Source organism: Paramacrobiotus metropolitanus, unplaced genomic scaffold, assembly GCF_019649055.1.
Source record: "Paramacrobiotus metropolitanus isolate TYO unplaced genomic scaffold, Prichtersi_v1.0 Parri_scaffold0000025, whole genome shotgun sequence".
Lineage (NCBI taxonomy): Eukaryota > Metazoa > Tardigrada > Eutardigrada > Parachela > Macrobiotidae > Paramacrobiotus > Paramacrobiotus metropolitanus.
Genome location: NW_026570245.1, coordinates 454,028 through 468,955, shown reverse-complemented (window position 1 = coordinate 468,955; position 14,928 = coordinate 454,028). Strand labels below are relative to the sequence as shown.

General features: G+C 42.3%; 3 protein-coding genes across 10 annotated transcripts; 2 read left to right on the top strand and 1 right to left on the bottom strand.

Annotated features, from left to right (window-relative positions):
- Positions 1-210: 210 nt before the first annotated feature.
- Positions 211-4,862, top strand: LOC129587385 (methylcrotonoyl-CoA carboxylase subunit alpha, mitochondrial-like). Its single transcript, XM_055481118.1, has 10 exons — positions 211-386; positions 471-547; positions 631-776; positions 1,386-1,751; positions 1,827-1,948; positions 2,397-2,925; positions 3,021-3,122; positions 3,296-3,778; positions 4,166-4,348; positions 4,518-4,862. The coding sequence occupies exons 1-10, from the start codon at positions 325-327 to the stop codon at positions 4,659-4,661; spliced, it is 2,214 nt and encodes a 737-aa protein (XP_055337093.1). The 5' UTR covers positions 211-324; the 3' UTR covers positions 4,662-4,862.
- Positions 4,863-6,477: 1,615 nt separating this feature from the next.
- On the top strand, positions 6,478-11,954 carry LOC129587485 (protein argonaute-4-like). The gene is made up of 12 exons (XM_055481258.1): positions 6,478-7,095; positions 7,636-8,451; positions 8,600-8,986; positions 9,326-9,443; positions 9,505-10,124; positions 10,248-10,284; positions 10,353-10,468; positions 10,552-10,668; positions 10,760-10,919; positions 10,986-11,059; positions 11,154-11,344; positions 11,420-11,954. The coding sequence occupies exons 1-12, from the start codon at positions 6,781-6,783 to the stop codon at positions 11,520-11,522; spliced, it is 3,054 nt and encodes a 1,017-aa protein (XP_055337233.1). The 5' UTR covers positions 6,478-6,780; the 3' UTR covers positions 11,523-11,954.
- LOC129587486 (leucine-rich repeat-containing protein 27-like) lies at positions 11,951-14,674 on the bottom strand. Of its 8 annotated transcripts, XM_055481261.1 has the most exons (8): positions 14,535-14,578; positions 14,397-14,441; positions 14,027-14,266; positions 13,730-13,919; positions 13,324-13,479; positions 13,033-13,168; positions 12,796-12,948; positions 11,951-12,392 (listed from the first exon to the last, which is right to left on the bottom strand). In XM_055481261.1, exons 3-8 carry the CDS (start codon positions 14,126-14,128, stop codon positions 12,002-12,004), a joined length of 1,128 nt encoding a protein of 375 aa, XP_055337236.1. In that variant the 5' UTR covers positions 14,129-14,266; positions 14,397-14,441; positions 14,535-14,578; the 3' UTR covers positions 11,951-12,001. The 8 variants fall into 8 exon arrangements, with proteins under 8 accessions (XP_055337236.1, XP_055337235.1, XP_055337237.1 ...); XM_055481260.1 differs by lacking the exon at positions 14,397-14,441 and having other exon boundaries at positions 14,535-14,674; XM_055481262.1 differs by lacking the exons at positions 14,397-14,441; positions 14,535-14,578 and adding an exon at positions 14,582-14,654.
- Between the last annotated feature and the right edge of the window lie 254 nt (positions 14,675-14,928).

Genomic DNA, 14,928 nt, shown 5'->3' with positions numbered 1-14,928 from the left:
CTTGTTACTTGTTAGTAGTTAATAATTTGTAATACGCCGGCTGTCGGCCCACTGGCAAGCGTTTTTAAAATGGAAAGTTTTATTAGCAAGGAAAACTGGAAATGGACTGGGGTAAATGGTAGTGGAATCACCGTTCAAGTCAGCTGTCGGCTGTATGATCCTGCCACAGCGCCGAATGCATTTCTGACGTGAAATGAAAATCCACTTTTTCTGGCACAATTCACCATAGCTGTCAGTCAGCTGGAGAAATTCAATGTGGTTCCCAAGTACCACCATAGCTTCAGCCACATTATCCTATTCGAATAGTTTTTTATTCTCCTAAAAATGGATAAAATGATACGATTGTTCTGTCGGCATGCACAGCTGCAGCAAGGATTCCGCGCAAGGTACGAACGAACGAGTTTGGCATGTGCAGTTTGGAATGCGTGCGCCTTTAAAATTAATTCATTTTGGTTTTCATCCGCTTCCAGGTTCCACGCTCAAACATGTGCGCTCGCACAGATCCCGCACGCATCTGCGAAACCGTCTCCGGAGCAGTCAACGCCAGGTTAGACTAAATTTCGCATACATTGCTGGTAGTGGTGGGAGAATGTGCGAGGAAAATCTTTAAACAGCGAATGAATATTGCAGAGATTGCCAGAAGGAATCTCTCCAAAATCCTCATTGCCAATCGAGGCGAAATCGCCTGTCGTATCATACGAACAGCCCGAAAGATGGGCATCGACACGGTGGCGGTTTACAGCGATCCGGATCGTGCGTCCTTACATGTTGACATGGTAAGACTACCGATCTGTTGGTGCCGTATTTGTCAGACTTGTTTTTCGAAATCAGAACTTTGCAGTCAGTGTTGCAATAATAGCGATCTAGCCGATTTTTAATAAGCGCGTTCGTTCGTGATATAAATTTTTGGCGTTATTTTTTCCTGTATTTGCACAGGTGCCTTTTACCACAAATGGGCACTGCTTTTTTCGCTTGCAGGTTATTTTTAGAAATTTTAATGTTTTAATATTTATTTTGTGTTTTAATAATTTTTTTTGTAATTTTTAATTGTAGCTTAATTTTATCATTATCGAAATATCTTGGTAGACGTAACTTTTGAATGCATATCATCTTTCTGCTCATGAATAAGTACTTCATTTTCGAATGTGTCTGATAAAAGTGCAATTTTTGCATGCGTTTTTGAATTTTTTAGTTTGTAGAATTAGCTCTTTATCGGCTTATTCTTTATCTTTATCGGCTTATTAAATTTTAGAAATAAAATTTTAGTCACCGAAATGTTAGCCAGTCATACCCATATTTGTGCGTAATATAGTACATATAGAAGCATTTTTCACCACAAAATACAATCTGATTATTTTGAAAATTGTGATTGATTGGTTGTACAGGCGGATGAAGCGTACCGCATCGGTCCAGCATCAACCAACGAAAGTTACCTGAACGCCAAGCGCATCATCGACGCAGCTCTAAACAGCGGCGCTCAAGCCATCCATCCGGGCTACGGATTTCTCAGTCAGAGTCCGGAATTCGCTCAGCTCTGTGCTGATAATGATATCGTCTTCATTGGACCTTCGCCGCGCTCCATTCGCGACATGGGCATTAAAAGCACTTCCAAAACTTTGATGGAGGCAGCCGGCGTCCCGGTGATACAGGGATACCATGGTGATGATCAGAATGTGGAGAGACTGCGAGCGGAAGCGAAAAAGATCGGGTTTCCGGTTATGATCAAGGCCTTCCGTGGCGGCGGTGGCAAGGTAAATACAATGGAAGCGGAGTATTAAAATGGAAGTATATCCAGGTCGGAAACTGTGGGGAATTGTTTTCCATAGGGAATGCGAGTAGCCATGCATGAAGGGGAGTTTGATCAGCAGCTGGAATCAGCCAAACGGGAATCCATCAAATCGTTTGGAGATGATGCTATGCTGGTGGAAAAATATGTCCAGCGGCCAAGGTATCCTAAAACGTTTCTGAAAAGTTATTTCCAGTATACTGGTTTTCCTGGGTGTTTAAATTTTTGCGATATAGCGTCGATTAAATTTTTTCATCTGCTGAAATCTGAATAAATGATTGACTAGCACATATCAGAAGTTTTAAATTATTACCATTGACTTGATTATGAATTTAATGCTTTCAGTTTCGTGATTTTTTGTATCTTCAGATACGTACATAAGTTTTGGCTGCTGTTTGATGCCTTTTTTTATCCATAATCCGTCATCATTGACAGTTTGGATGCGTAATTACTAAATTTGATTAGTCTGCTGATTATCTTGTGTTTTGTGAACTTGGAAACTTGCACCTTGTGTTTTGTATCCTTCGCAGTTTATCGTGTTCCGTAGCAGATATTAGTAGTTCATACTTTCCTGGTTAGTGGTTACCATTCCATCTGCTTGATTTGCTAGGCATGTGGAAGTCCAGGTCTTCGGTGATCACTACGGGAACTGTGTATACCTCTTCGAGCGCGACTGCTCCGTCCAGCGACGCCATCAGAAAATCATCGAAGAAGCACCGGCTCCGGGCATCAGCTGGGAAACGCGTAAATCTATCGGCGAAGCCGCCGTACGTGCTGCTAAAGCCGTGGATTACGTGGGCGCCGGAACCGTGGAATTTATCCTGGATTCCAAACAACATGCGTTTTATTTCATGGAAATGAACACCCGCCTGCAGGTGGAGCATCCCGTTACGGAAATGATCACCGGCACTGATCTCGTGGCCTGGCAGCTGAAAGTGGCAGCGGGAGAGCCGTTACCGATGCAGCAGAAGGATCTGCGCATTAACGGGCACTCCTTTGAAGCGCGCGTGTATGCGGAGAATCCCGAGGATAATTTTATGCCCGGCGCTGGCCCGCTGACGCATTTGAGTGTCGATTTTGATCCAGCGCAGTTTGGCGGCACCGTCAGGGTGGAGAGTGGAGTACGACAAGGCGACGAGGTTTGAAAATGATCCTTTTGATATTTTATTTGTTTCCTGTTACATCGTAACTTACTGTACAGATACATATGTGTGCTTGACGTTGCCTGTTTTAGGTCTCGGTACATTATGATCCTATGATTGCCAAACTAGTTGTCTGGGGAGAAGATCGAGCGACCGCCTTGCAGAAACTTAGAAATTTGCTCAACGGATACCATGTGAGTTTTTAAATTGCATTTTCAGATTTGCGCAGAGTTTCGGTGATTTTTCTGGTTCAGCCATACAGTAAGGTTTTTTTGTCAAAACAATTCTGTTGAAACTAAAAATAAACATGTTTACTCTCTTTACGAACTCTTGGTTTTGTGCTTGTTAATAAACGCTTCTTTTGCAGATTTCCGGTTTGCCGACGAATATCAACTTCCTTGCGCGTTTATGCGACAATCCGTCCTTTCAAGCAGCGGAAGTCCACACCGACTTCATAAAAGAGCATTTTAAAGAACTATTCCCCGATGCATCGTCAGCGGACCCCACTTCTCTAGCAGAAGCAGCCCTGGGTGTTTTGTTATCCTCCTCGGCCGCATCGCGTGCCCCCGTGGATTTGTTCTCCGATCCCTTTGATGTTGAGAAGAACTGGAGGATGAACCATGCACCGACACGGAATGTCCGACTACGTGCGGGAGGCAAAGATTATGACGTACAGGTGGTGTCGGGTGCCGGTGGGAAGTATGTGTTAAAGTGTCTTGGGAAGGAGATGGTGGTGGAGGGGCAGGGTGCGGAGAAGGATGGGGCCTGGGAGATTAAAGCGCTGGTGGACGGACGGGGCAGTCGATTTAAGTTGGTCTCCAGTGATGGACAAATACAGTTGTTCCGAAAGGTAGAGTACGATACCTATACTGCTTTCGAAATTTTAATTGGCATTATTTTTTCATTAACGTTTGTAAAATCGTATAACTTAGCAGATTTGGTGTAATGCACAGAGTATTACGTGGCTATTAATCATGTGTTTATAATGATTTCAAAATCGTGCCAACTACTTACTTATGTATTTCTTACGTATGAACTATACCTTATAATACGTGCTATGAATAGTTACTTACTTAAGTTTTGCTGTAATCCATATTTCGTATGCAGGAAGTGTTTTGATTTGCACGCCATGAGTGCTGTTTGTCTCACCTGGATAATTATTATTGTGCTTTATCAACATCATTTCAGCTTTTAAGCGTATTTCTAGGGCCTTTAACTGGTCTTTGGTACTTCATAGAACGGAAGCACGACATATGATCTGCCTGCACACAAATACGAATCTCTCCTGTCGCATGGTCAAGGCGGTGCCGGCGAAGCCATAGCGCCGATGCCGGGCGTCGTGGAAAAGATCCTGGTTCAGCCCGGTCAGAATGTCAGTGCCGGTGATCCGCTGATTGTCATGATTGCTATGAAGATGGAGGTAGGCGCTCTGGGACCAAATTACGTTCAGGCTTGGATAGAAAATATAATTCCCAATTATCACTTGATATTATGATTAAATGCTGAATGTGTGTTGTTTTTGTTGGATAATAGTGATACTTTGACTGTACATATTTCTTAGCTGTCCACTGAATGATTTTGCTTTGTAGTATGTAATCAAGGCTCCCAAGGCCGGAGTGATCAAGAAGGTGGCCTATAAGCCCGGAGATAATGTCAAGAAAGGCGATCAGCTAGTGTACTACGAGGAATCGGAAACCGGAACGGACAAGGGAAAAAATTCTCAAAATAATTAGTGCTGGACCGCTGGTTATTGGTTTCGTTGAAAACTGTATCAAGAGTTTTATTGACTTCCGGTCTGTTTGAAAATTTTACTCTTTTATTGTTACCAAATATGGTTATTGCTGGATGCTTGCTGCTTACGGCTATTTGGTCGTTGTTGATATGCATTGGATCACTAAGCATTTACGAGTAAAGAAAGTTGTTTGCGTACATGATTCAGTTCGCAGCTTTAGCCTGTAAAATCCAGCTTGAATAATACGTAGCATAACCAGTTTTTCGGTTTTATGTTCAGCGAACCGAATTAAGCTACTGCTTTATCCTGGTTTGCATTTCGGACTTTTGAATACCAATTTAGTATTTACAAAACCACCATGTGAGTAGTTTAATTACTTTTTTAATACATACAAAGGTTTTCGTTTTACACTTCACACTGCGTATAAACTACGTGGAGAATGCAGAATACTGTAGATCTTAATTATTAATACTGTAATTAATACGCTGTTGGTCTTGAATCTGGTAGGATATAAGTTTGTAACCGGCATCGGCACTATCAAAATATTAAATCGTCGACTGCTTTACATTGCACATTCTAAAATTAAGCCAATGCAATTTTATCAAGCGCACATAAAAACAACAGATAAAATACGAAGTTTACAATTCAGAGTTATAAATGCAACCTGTACAGTGCATGTTGTGCAAGTGTTGTTGATGATTCATTTGAATAAGTACTTACTCATAAAAACACATTCGTGACAATTCCTCCGTAGAGGAATTGAATACGTAGGCGGTGGTTATATCATTATTACATAATAAAAATATGCAGTGAAAAATTTGAAAAAAAAGCTACATTTTACCGTCTCACCGAATTTCTTTTCCGCGACTGCAGTATTTTACAAAGGAAGCCTAAATAGATCGAAAAAGTGCACCCATACCACCGGAACATCGCTTCCAGTGTTCCCTTTCATTATGGCTACACCGGTGACATGGGTGCAGTTTTCGATCTATTTGGGCTTCCTTTGTAAAACACTGCAGTCGTGCAAAAGAAATTCGGTGTGGATATTGGAGAGGAAAATACAAACTTCACTGATGCCATTTACATCGGAACCATGCGTTCATCTGCGTACGAGTTGTCCAGTTCCAACGTGGATTTTCTAGGGTAGAATTTCGGAATGCCTGAACTATTCTGATGTATAGCAATACGTTATTTTGACATGCACTGTTCATTCTGGACACAGCATTCTTGTCCTGGGAAACGAGCAATTAAGTGTTCCAGTTCAATAATTTTTTTCTGAGCGCAGATAGTATGGAGAGTGAGGTGAGTCGTCCGCTAATACTGTCGCAGGACAATAAGAATGCAAGCCTGCTGCCCTACGTGTATGATTGTTGTTGGAATACCGACCATCTAGCTTTGCGATACATGTACTGATGTACAGCATCTCTTCACTACTCAAAGGGAATCCGACAGAGAATCGGCAACTGAACAGACAGGATTGAGGCTAACCTTTAGTGTCCTTTACTTTCCATCTTTTCCGCGTTAGAGGATAGACAGACGCAAAAGCTCAGAACAGACAGAATCATTCTGACCTTTCACTTAGAGAGTTCTGACCTTTCAGTTACACGCTGGATCCTATACTAATATAATATATAGACAGACTACGTCTGCCATATGTTATATTAGGCTTGCCCGTTTCAACCGTGCAGCGCCTACGTAAAACAAGAGCCACACGAATTGAACCACATAGCGCATAAGCATAAAGTTTTCCCTCACATGATGCCAACAGCCAACACGTCGGCTGGCGGTGTCAGTGCCACTATAAAAGCCACCGCAAATTCCAGAAATTTATAGAAACTTCTGTTATTCTGTGTTTGCATGCTTGTTTAGCCTTCTACATACCGAATGAACTGCATGACCCGCAGATAATCGTGTGCGATGACATCAGTGAGTTATAACTGGCATTCTGGCTTGCTCGACCATACGATCGAGTATTGAATAAGTACTAGTATTTCTTGGCAAAGCAGTTTCAGTATTTTCATCTCCATCAGTCTGCTGTCTCCTGAAAGTGAGGCTTTCCTCCGTTTGAATAGTTCGTCGTACACACGTAATATTTCAACATCCGCGAATACTTGATAATTATGGCTGACCAGAGACGTGGTCGTGAAGGAAATCAGCGTGGTGGGTATAACAACCGCGGTGGACGTGGTCGAGGAAGTAATTATGGACCACCTATCCCGTCCACTGCCCGCAACCCAGCGCCAGCCCCGTCTCGTTCTGCCCGTCCACCTGGTCCCAATGTGAACATTCCGGCGAGCCATCCCGCTCCTCGCATTATTTCTTCCCAGCAAGGAACAGGACCACTGCCCAACGCATCCGGTGGGGCCAGCTTTTGGAATCGAGGCCCTGCTCCAGCGGCCGCCACTGCTCCCTCAGCTTGGTCCTCTCAATCCTCGGTAAGTAATGAAGATTTCAGAGGAAATACTGGTTTCTCTATTTAGACAATAATTTTGTTATCTATGTTCTATTAAATACACGTGCTATGCGTTTCTTGTAGTCTGTACTGCACATTTGGTAGGAGAAAAATGTATTGTGAAAACAGTGAAATGATATGGTTCTGTGTATTAAACGTCTAAATAAAAAATTTAATGGTCGAGTCACGAGTGGTCAGTTTAAGACTCCAGAGTAGATTTAATTTTAAACTGTGCAGCGTGTGTTTGTACTGTAGAAAGAGTTTTTTGGAATAATAATTTACGTTACCATTATGATTAGAACAGATTATGATTTAGTACTGAGGCTGTTAGAATTTTGTTCTTCTTGTGTTTAATCGTGGAGCTTGTGCAGGACCATGTGCAGAAGCAGCGATAACAGAGACTTTTAAATTTTCTGCATGTTCAAGCATCTGAGAGTTACGAGTATCCTACGACAAAAACGCTGTAAACAGTAAAATATTTTCTCCGGTCAAAATCATTGAAGATATTTCGTCTTAAAATTAGATTCGGTCGGTTGCTCCATCCAGCGTGACCAGTCCGAGTGCGGCCGCACCTTCACCGGCAGTAAACATGGAGGCACTGAATCTGGGAGAGGCCAGTACATCCGGACAAGCGACAAACAGGTCCAGCGCTGTTGCGACGTCAAGTGCAGGAACTGGCGCTTCGACAGATTCATTGAAAACTGATGACAATTTACGAAAACCAATGCGTCGACCACTGTCTGGCGGCTTTGCTACGAGCAAGCCTGGTTCACGCAAGATCATGCTAAAGGTCAACCATTATCCGCTCTACATTACGGATAAGAAAGGTATGCTCCACTGCTATGCGCTGGGTATGTCGGCACGATGTGGTGAACGGACGGTGCGCACTCCACTGCCAGCCGCCATGAAGCGTCATATTATGAAAGAATTTCGCCGGCTCAATCCACGAATGGTTCTCGGGCAAGGACGCGGCGGAGAGATTGCGTATAATAAAGCGGATGAAATCTTCGCCGGGTTTCTGCTGGCCAATGTGACGGAGGGAGCCGTAGAATCGTTCACGTTCGATACGACCATGCCGGATGATCAACGCACGTACACGTGTACGGTGGAGTTGCAGAAGAGATGGAGCGAACGAATGAGCAATGTTATCGGCGCGTTTCAAAGTGGAAATCTGGGTACGACACCCGCGGAGGATTATATACGGCCTGTGGATACTATTCTAAGGCAGGCCATGCTGGTGGACACTCTGCTAACGGTGGAGATTGGGCGCAGCTTGTACATTCCAGAACAGACCTTTCAGCTGCGCGATGGAAGGGTGGCCATTTCCAAATTATTCGCGGTGCGCAAAAGAGAATTAAAAATGAATCATAAAGTGCAATTGTTTAAATGTACAGTAAAGTATAAATAAAATTTTCATGCGAGTGCTGTACAAACTTACCGGGGTTAACACCGTAATAAGAAGCGCAATAATCTGGTCTTGTTCACAGAGCGTGCGCCCATCTGCTGCCATGCATGGCCTTGCCGCTGTTTTACTGACATCCGGCTCAGCGTTCTATAAAGAACAGCCTCTTCTGCAGTTCTGTAAAGATTTGGGAGGAAAATTGTCCTATGGATCGGATTTCCGTCTCCCGGTTAGGTTCGCGCGGGAGATTAGCGAGAAAGAACTGCAGGGACTCAAGGTGGAAGTGCCAACGCGTGATTCCCGTACCCGACAAGAGTACCAGAAAACGTACACTATCCGACGGATCCGCGATGAAGGCGCTGCGGCCCCTGCATTAGCATTTAATCACAATGGGGAACATTTCACAGTTGCGGACTATTACACTCGCGTTCTTCACAGACGTATTCAGTTTCCTAGTCTACAAGTTGTTGAGGTATGTACGCAGGTACTTATTATATTGTGCACTCGTACGTATGTACAGCGCATAAATTTTATTAATAATAATTATTTTAAAATTTTATTTAGGTATATCATTACGGTAAGAGTCAACAAACTGTTTTTCGTGAAACGCTGCCGTTACAGAGTTGTAGGGCATGAAACGATAGTTATGGTATTTGTATGATTTATTATTTTGATGCTGGAAGTTTTCAGCCTTGATATCACGAGAGTGCTGGAGTACGTAGTGTTTATTATGTCTTAATCCTATTATCGTTCTACGATAAATGTGTATCAAGTTGCACAATTGATAAAAACATGTTGGTATATCTTATAGATGACGAACGGTGCCTTCATCCCGATGGAATACTGCGTGGTAAAGAAAAACCAGCAGCTCCTGGATCGAGTCGCTTCGTTGGTGGCGGAGGAAATGGTCAAGAGATTTTCCAAAGCCGGTAAGCTGTGAGCTCGGTACGCTTAGTGACAGTATTGCGTCACATCTTTACACAATTACAGCTCCCCTACGTATGCAAGATGTCCAGACACTGCGAATGCAGCTAATTAATGACACCAACCCAGTTTTGAACAGCTTCTCCTTGGGAATTGGTGGAGAAATGCTGGAGGTTGAAGGACATGTCCTCCGGCCGCCCACCGTGAGTCAGCGTAATCGCTCACGACCTATTGAAGATGGAAGCTGGCGAGCGGATGGGGATCCAGTTGAAAGCCCTGTGCATCTTGACAAGTGGACGTTATGTTACATTGACTGCTATGAGGTCCAGAATTTTGTTTCGGATTTACAGCAGATCGGTGGCCGAATGGGGATCCGAATCAATACACCACAAGATGTCAGCCATATTCCCGGACAGGAAATAGAAGGCTTTATCAATTGGCTACGTCCTCAAAATGTTCAGCTGGTGATTTTCATTGAGAACTGCAAGAAAAAGGCATCACCGTGGCATTCGATTATTAAACGCTGCTGTGAAAGTGGATCGCAGACCGGGATTAAGTCTCAGTTCATCGTCAGAATGGTAGCCGAAAGGACTCCAAATTTGGCAAATGTTCTGCGGAAAATTAACGTAAAACTCGGAGGTCTGAATTTCAAGTTCAGTCGCCCTGTATTTCTGAAAGGAGTTAAGGTTGGTGTGCAGTCCGTGCTTTTTGTTGCCGGTTGTATTAGAACAAATTTGATATCTGGTTATAATATTATCATTAGTGTTTGTATAGTTTTAATGAAAATTTAGCATATGCGTCTTTTGCAGACGATGATCATTGGTGCGGACGTTACCCATCCAAAAGGTACTGATTAAATCCTTTATTTCTTGTGAATTCCCTGACAAATCATTCCGCACTGTTTGTTTTATCAGGCGCTGGTCTTCGTAAACGTCCATCGGTTGCTGCTGTGGTGGCCAATACGGATGAGGATTTTGTGCGTTACAAAGCGGTTTTGGAACCTCAAATCGGCGAACGCGGACGATTGCAGGTAATTTAAAATTTTCATATATACCTATTACCGGAGATTATCTCGTGAAGATGCTGGATATATCTTTGCTGTATGTTTTACAGGAAATAATTCCAAATTTTGGCGCTGTTATGAAGAAACTGTTTGAAAAATACGGAGATATTCCACCTCAGCGAATTATCTACTTCCGTGACGGTATCAGTGAAGGGCAGTATAGTCAGGTACAGCACCAGAATTATTATGTCTTCTACATACTGCACAAATACAGTTAATATGCATTTGGAACTTACATACTCTTCATCACAAAATTAGGCTTTAACAACGGAAATGATTGGATTAGTGGATGCGTGCCAACGAATATACAAAATAGTTCCGCCCATCACTATGATCATTGTGACAAAACGGCATCAGACACGTTTATCCTGTGCGGATAAAAAAGACGAACGGGGAGCCGGACAGAATGTTCCCGCCGGTAATCATATGCCGCTTTCAAGGTGGAATAACCTTTTTTTACCGATTGTGTTATGAAATAATATAGGCACGGTTGCTGATAAGGGCATCTGTTCGGATTTGACATTCGATTGGTATCAGGCGACTCATCACGGAATTCAGGTAAGCTCTGGAGCACTGCAAAGTGAAGAGGGAATATCGTAAAATACTGTTTGTCTTCTTTTTATCGAGTTGCATCTGTATGCCATCTTTGCAGGGAACGTCGCGACCGGCTCATTACGTTGTTATGGTTGACGAGAGCAATTTCACGGCTGATCAGCTGCAGGAACTGGCGTTTGCGTTGGCCCATGGTTATCAGCGAGCCACGCGCAGTGTCTCACTGCCGGCACCGGTCTACTATGCGCATCTGGCCGCTGAAAGAGCTAAGCAAATTTTGGGACAGGAAGAGTAGGTTAAATTTTGAGGCGGGAACTTTTTGTTTCATTAAGAAGCAGTTCTGATGTTCAAAAGTGTGATTTACAGATATCCGCCTTTGGCTTCGGATAATCCGGAAACCGTTAGCGTCGCTCTGCAGCGAATCCGCGAAACGCTGAAGATTAATACCGACGGGATGTACTGGCTGTAATGTTACGTGGGATTTGTTTGGCTTTCGGACTTATTACGTATTTTGCGCTTGTGTTTGCATGTCGTTGGGACCGTACTGGTTTTATGAAATGTTTTAGCATTTCATAATATACGCTTATTTTATTCTAAACGCATTAAGTAGTGACCAATCCCAAGTTCATAATCAAATTTTGTCATCACTTATGTTTGTTTTTGTTTAGCTTACAAATCTATTCTTTACGTACTCGTAAAACTTTTGTGCTACTTACTATTTTTGCACTTTATGATAGATAGGAATTTCTGTTAAGCAGTGCCATTTTCGATTATTGCATTTTATGGTGCTTTTGATTTACTGCGAATAAAACACTAGGATTTTTTACGCTCTGTGGGAAAATTGTGTAGTTTCGTTACGATACATGTAATTCTATTCGAAACCCCAAATAAAATGGCTTTCATTAAGTGCTTTTGCCTTTATATATAAAACGGTGCATAGAAGCTGCATTAAAGGGGTTTTGTTGGATGTTCGAGACGACTTCGGAGGGTCTGCAGCTTCAACAGATCTTCGTTGGCTTTAACCAAGGCTCTTTGGGGTTCCGTGGCCCCCTCCGAGATTGTGCTGTTGCTCATTTGGGCTATTAGATTCTGAATCTGGTGACGGATGTCGTCAATGTCCGATGTTTTATCGCCCGCGCTCAACGCCGTAGAATGGGTGCGGTTGCGGTTGACCGTCGATCGACGGGTATGAATCTGTTCTGTGCCAGGGGAATCGCCTGCCATGGCAAACGGTGGTCGGACAGGTGGGAGCGTCAAGTCACCGGACAGGATCCGCACTGACCTTTCGTACTGCTGCCGGCGTGTTTCGTTTCGCCACTGATCTTCCACATCCTGCTTACTGTGATCGAAGGTCAAATACAGTTTTACGAAGGTTAGATACGATGTGTGCACGCTAGCAGAAGAATTATGTACATATATATACTGATATATATACTGATATATATATATATATACTATATATATATACTGATATATATATATATACACATATATATATACTGATATATATATACTGATATATAATATATATATATATATACTGATATATATACTGATATATATATATACTGATATATAAGAATTATGTACATATATACTGATAGCTTTACAGTAATTTCACAAAAAGTCAGTCAGCGATAAGGTGGTTATGTCGTAATAATTATTCAATTAAAAGAAAACTGAGCATTTTGTCAGACTTGCAACACATTGAAAAGGCAGGCTTTTTCAGATTTGATACTTACCGCATGCGTTCAATTTCTCTGAGGGCAGTGGCCCTGCGAATTTGCTCCTGTCGCTGCTTTTGTAAATTACGAGCCTTATTTCGTAAAGTTGTTTCACTTGGAATCGGAGCTTTGCGCAGTTTAATGCGGTCATCACGGGAGAGAAAAGCAGCACTGTATCAAACACACGATTAAAACTGAGCCTCGGCGAAAACTTTAAAAATTGTGTTCGAGCAGACTGCGAATTGTACAGTTTACCTTCGCTGCATAACCAGACGCCGACTAAATGCCGGTTTTTTCCGGGATTCGTGTTTGTGCCAAGTTGAGTGCGTTTGTGATGGAGAATCCCAGAGCTCATACTGGCGCCCATTGTACTCCGCTGCTTCCAGGGAGTCTAGTCGTACGGTATTCGAGTTAAGACGGTACAAAAGTTCTTGACAAAGCTTACTGCTAGTTATGCGTACATAAAGATATGCCAGTTAGGAAATGTGTAATGTTTTGTCTTTTTAAATATCCGAAGCACGGAATGGAAAATTATACTGTAGTTACCACGTTTCGTTGTGTATTCATGCCGTGGTTTCGGATGAATGTCGTATTTGGCCAGCCATTTTAGAATATGCCCGCAACCTTGTTTGCACACTTCGGGAGGTGGTTCGATTAGAGGATTGCCGGACAGATGCAAGCCGCTTAATTCACGACAGTAAGCTGCGAAGTGCGAACATAAATTTTCTTAATTAGAAGCGTAAATGTTTGTGTACGTACTTATTTACATTTGCAAACTATAGAGCACAGCAACCGCATGCAATAAAATTACTTATAATTTTGAAAATTGAAAATTGAACGGCTGTACTCGTATACTATTACCATAATCTCGAAATCTTAAATACGAATCCCGAAATGCAGAGGTCACAAAAAACAGGACATTCAGTATAAAATTTAATAGCGTATGCTTTACCTAGTGTAACTGGCAAACGTGTGAGACAATTATTGTCCAGCAGCAGACATCGCAGATCGTGCAAGCGACCAATTTCCTCCGGGAGTTCATGCAGCTGATTGTCACGCAGATCCAGCCATTGGAGATTCGGGAGGCGAGAAAACAGTTCCATTGGCAATGTTCCCAGTTTGTTGTGGCTTAAATATAAATACTGATTTCGTATTACAGGGTACACACGCTTTTATCCTGAGCTTCTAACTTAAATTAGGTTAAAGTCTGAGTTTTAGAAATCTTAATTTTAGAAATTATTAGAATTACTTGTAATCCGGGAAAGGAGTAGCTGACTAAATGATCTGGGATGGAGAGCAGATGGTGGTTGCTGAGATCGACGAACGTCGTTTCCGCATCCAGAAACTCCATTTTACGAGCGAGCGAGACGCTCCGTAAAGACTGGATGCCAGTAATCAAGCGACGTACACAGTAACACAGTTAACCAAAGCCTATCGGAAAAACTTCCGTCGTGTACCCGGGAAAGCCATTCAGAATGCGTACTAAAGACTAAAAGGTTCAAAATTCCAGTTGTTATTATTCTTTCTATTATATATATCTTGCAAGATTGAAAAATATGCACTGATATGATACTGAGAGAAGTGTTCGCCATGGGCAGATAATAAACAGTATTGCTTACCCCCGGCCGATTTCAGTTAAATCAGTACTTTATCCATTTCACTGCCTATCGTACCGTAAATTAAATTGACTAACATGTGAATTAATAAGAAGATTACAGGTACACACAGCTGCATACATACAAAAGTATAATACTTACTTTAACCAAGAGGTACAGCGCTTCACTTTACGTATTTTGCATTTTACCTTATTGAGAGTGCCCCTTAACATTTTGTTGTGAATTGTAGTTAACACCTAACAACAATAAAGACTTGGATATTTAGTGATTCCAGTATGTACACTAATGTTGGTCTTTAGTTTGCTCGAATTTGTTCAAGGCTTGTCTATCTTATCTACGGGTTTGCACCTCCGCTTAAAATAATATCGTTCTGGTAACTAAGCGATAATGGTACTTACTGACATATCCGTACGTAGATGCATCTACTACCCACCTAGAATTTCCTACAAACAACAGCTCGCTAGACGCATATCATGGCATATGTACAAACAGTAAATATTGACAGCAAATAAGGTCATTGTAGGTACCTAACATT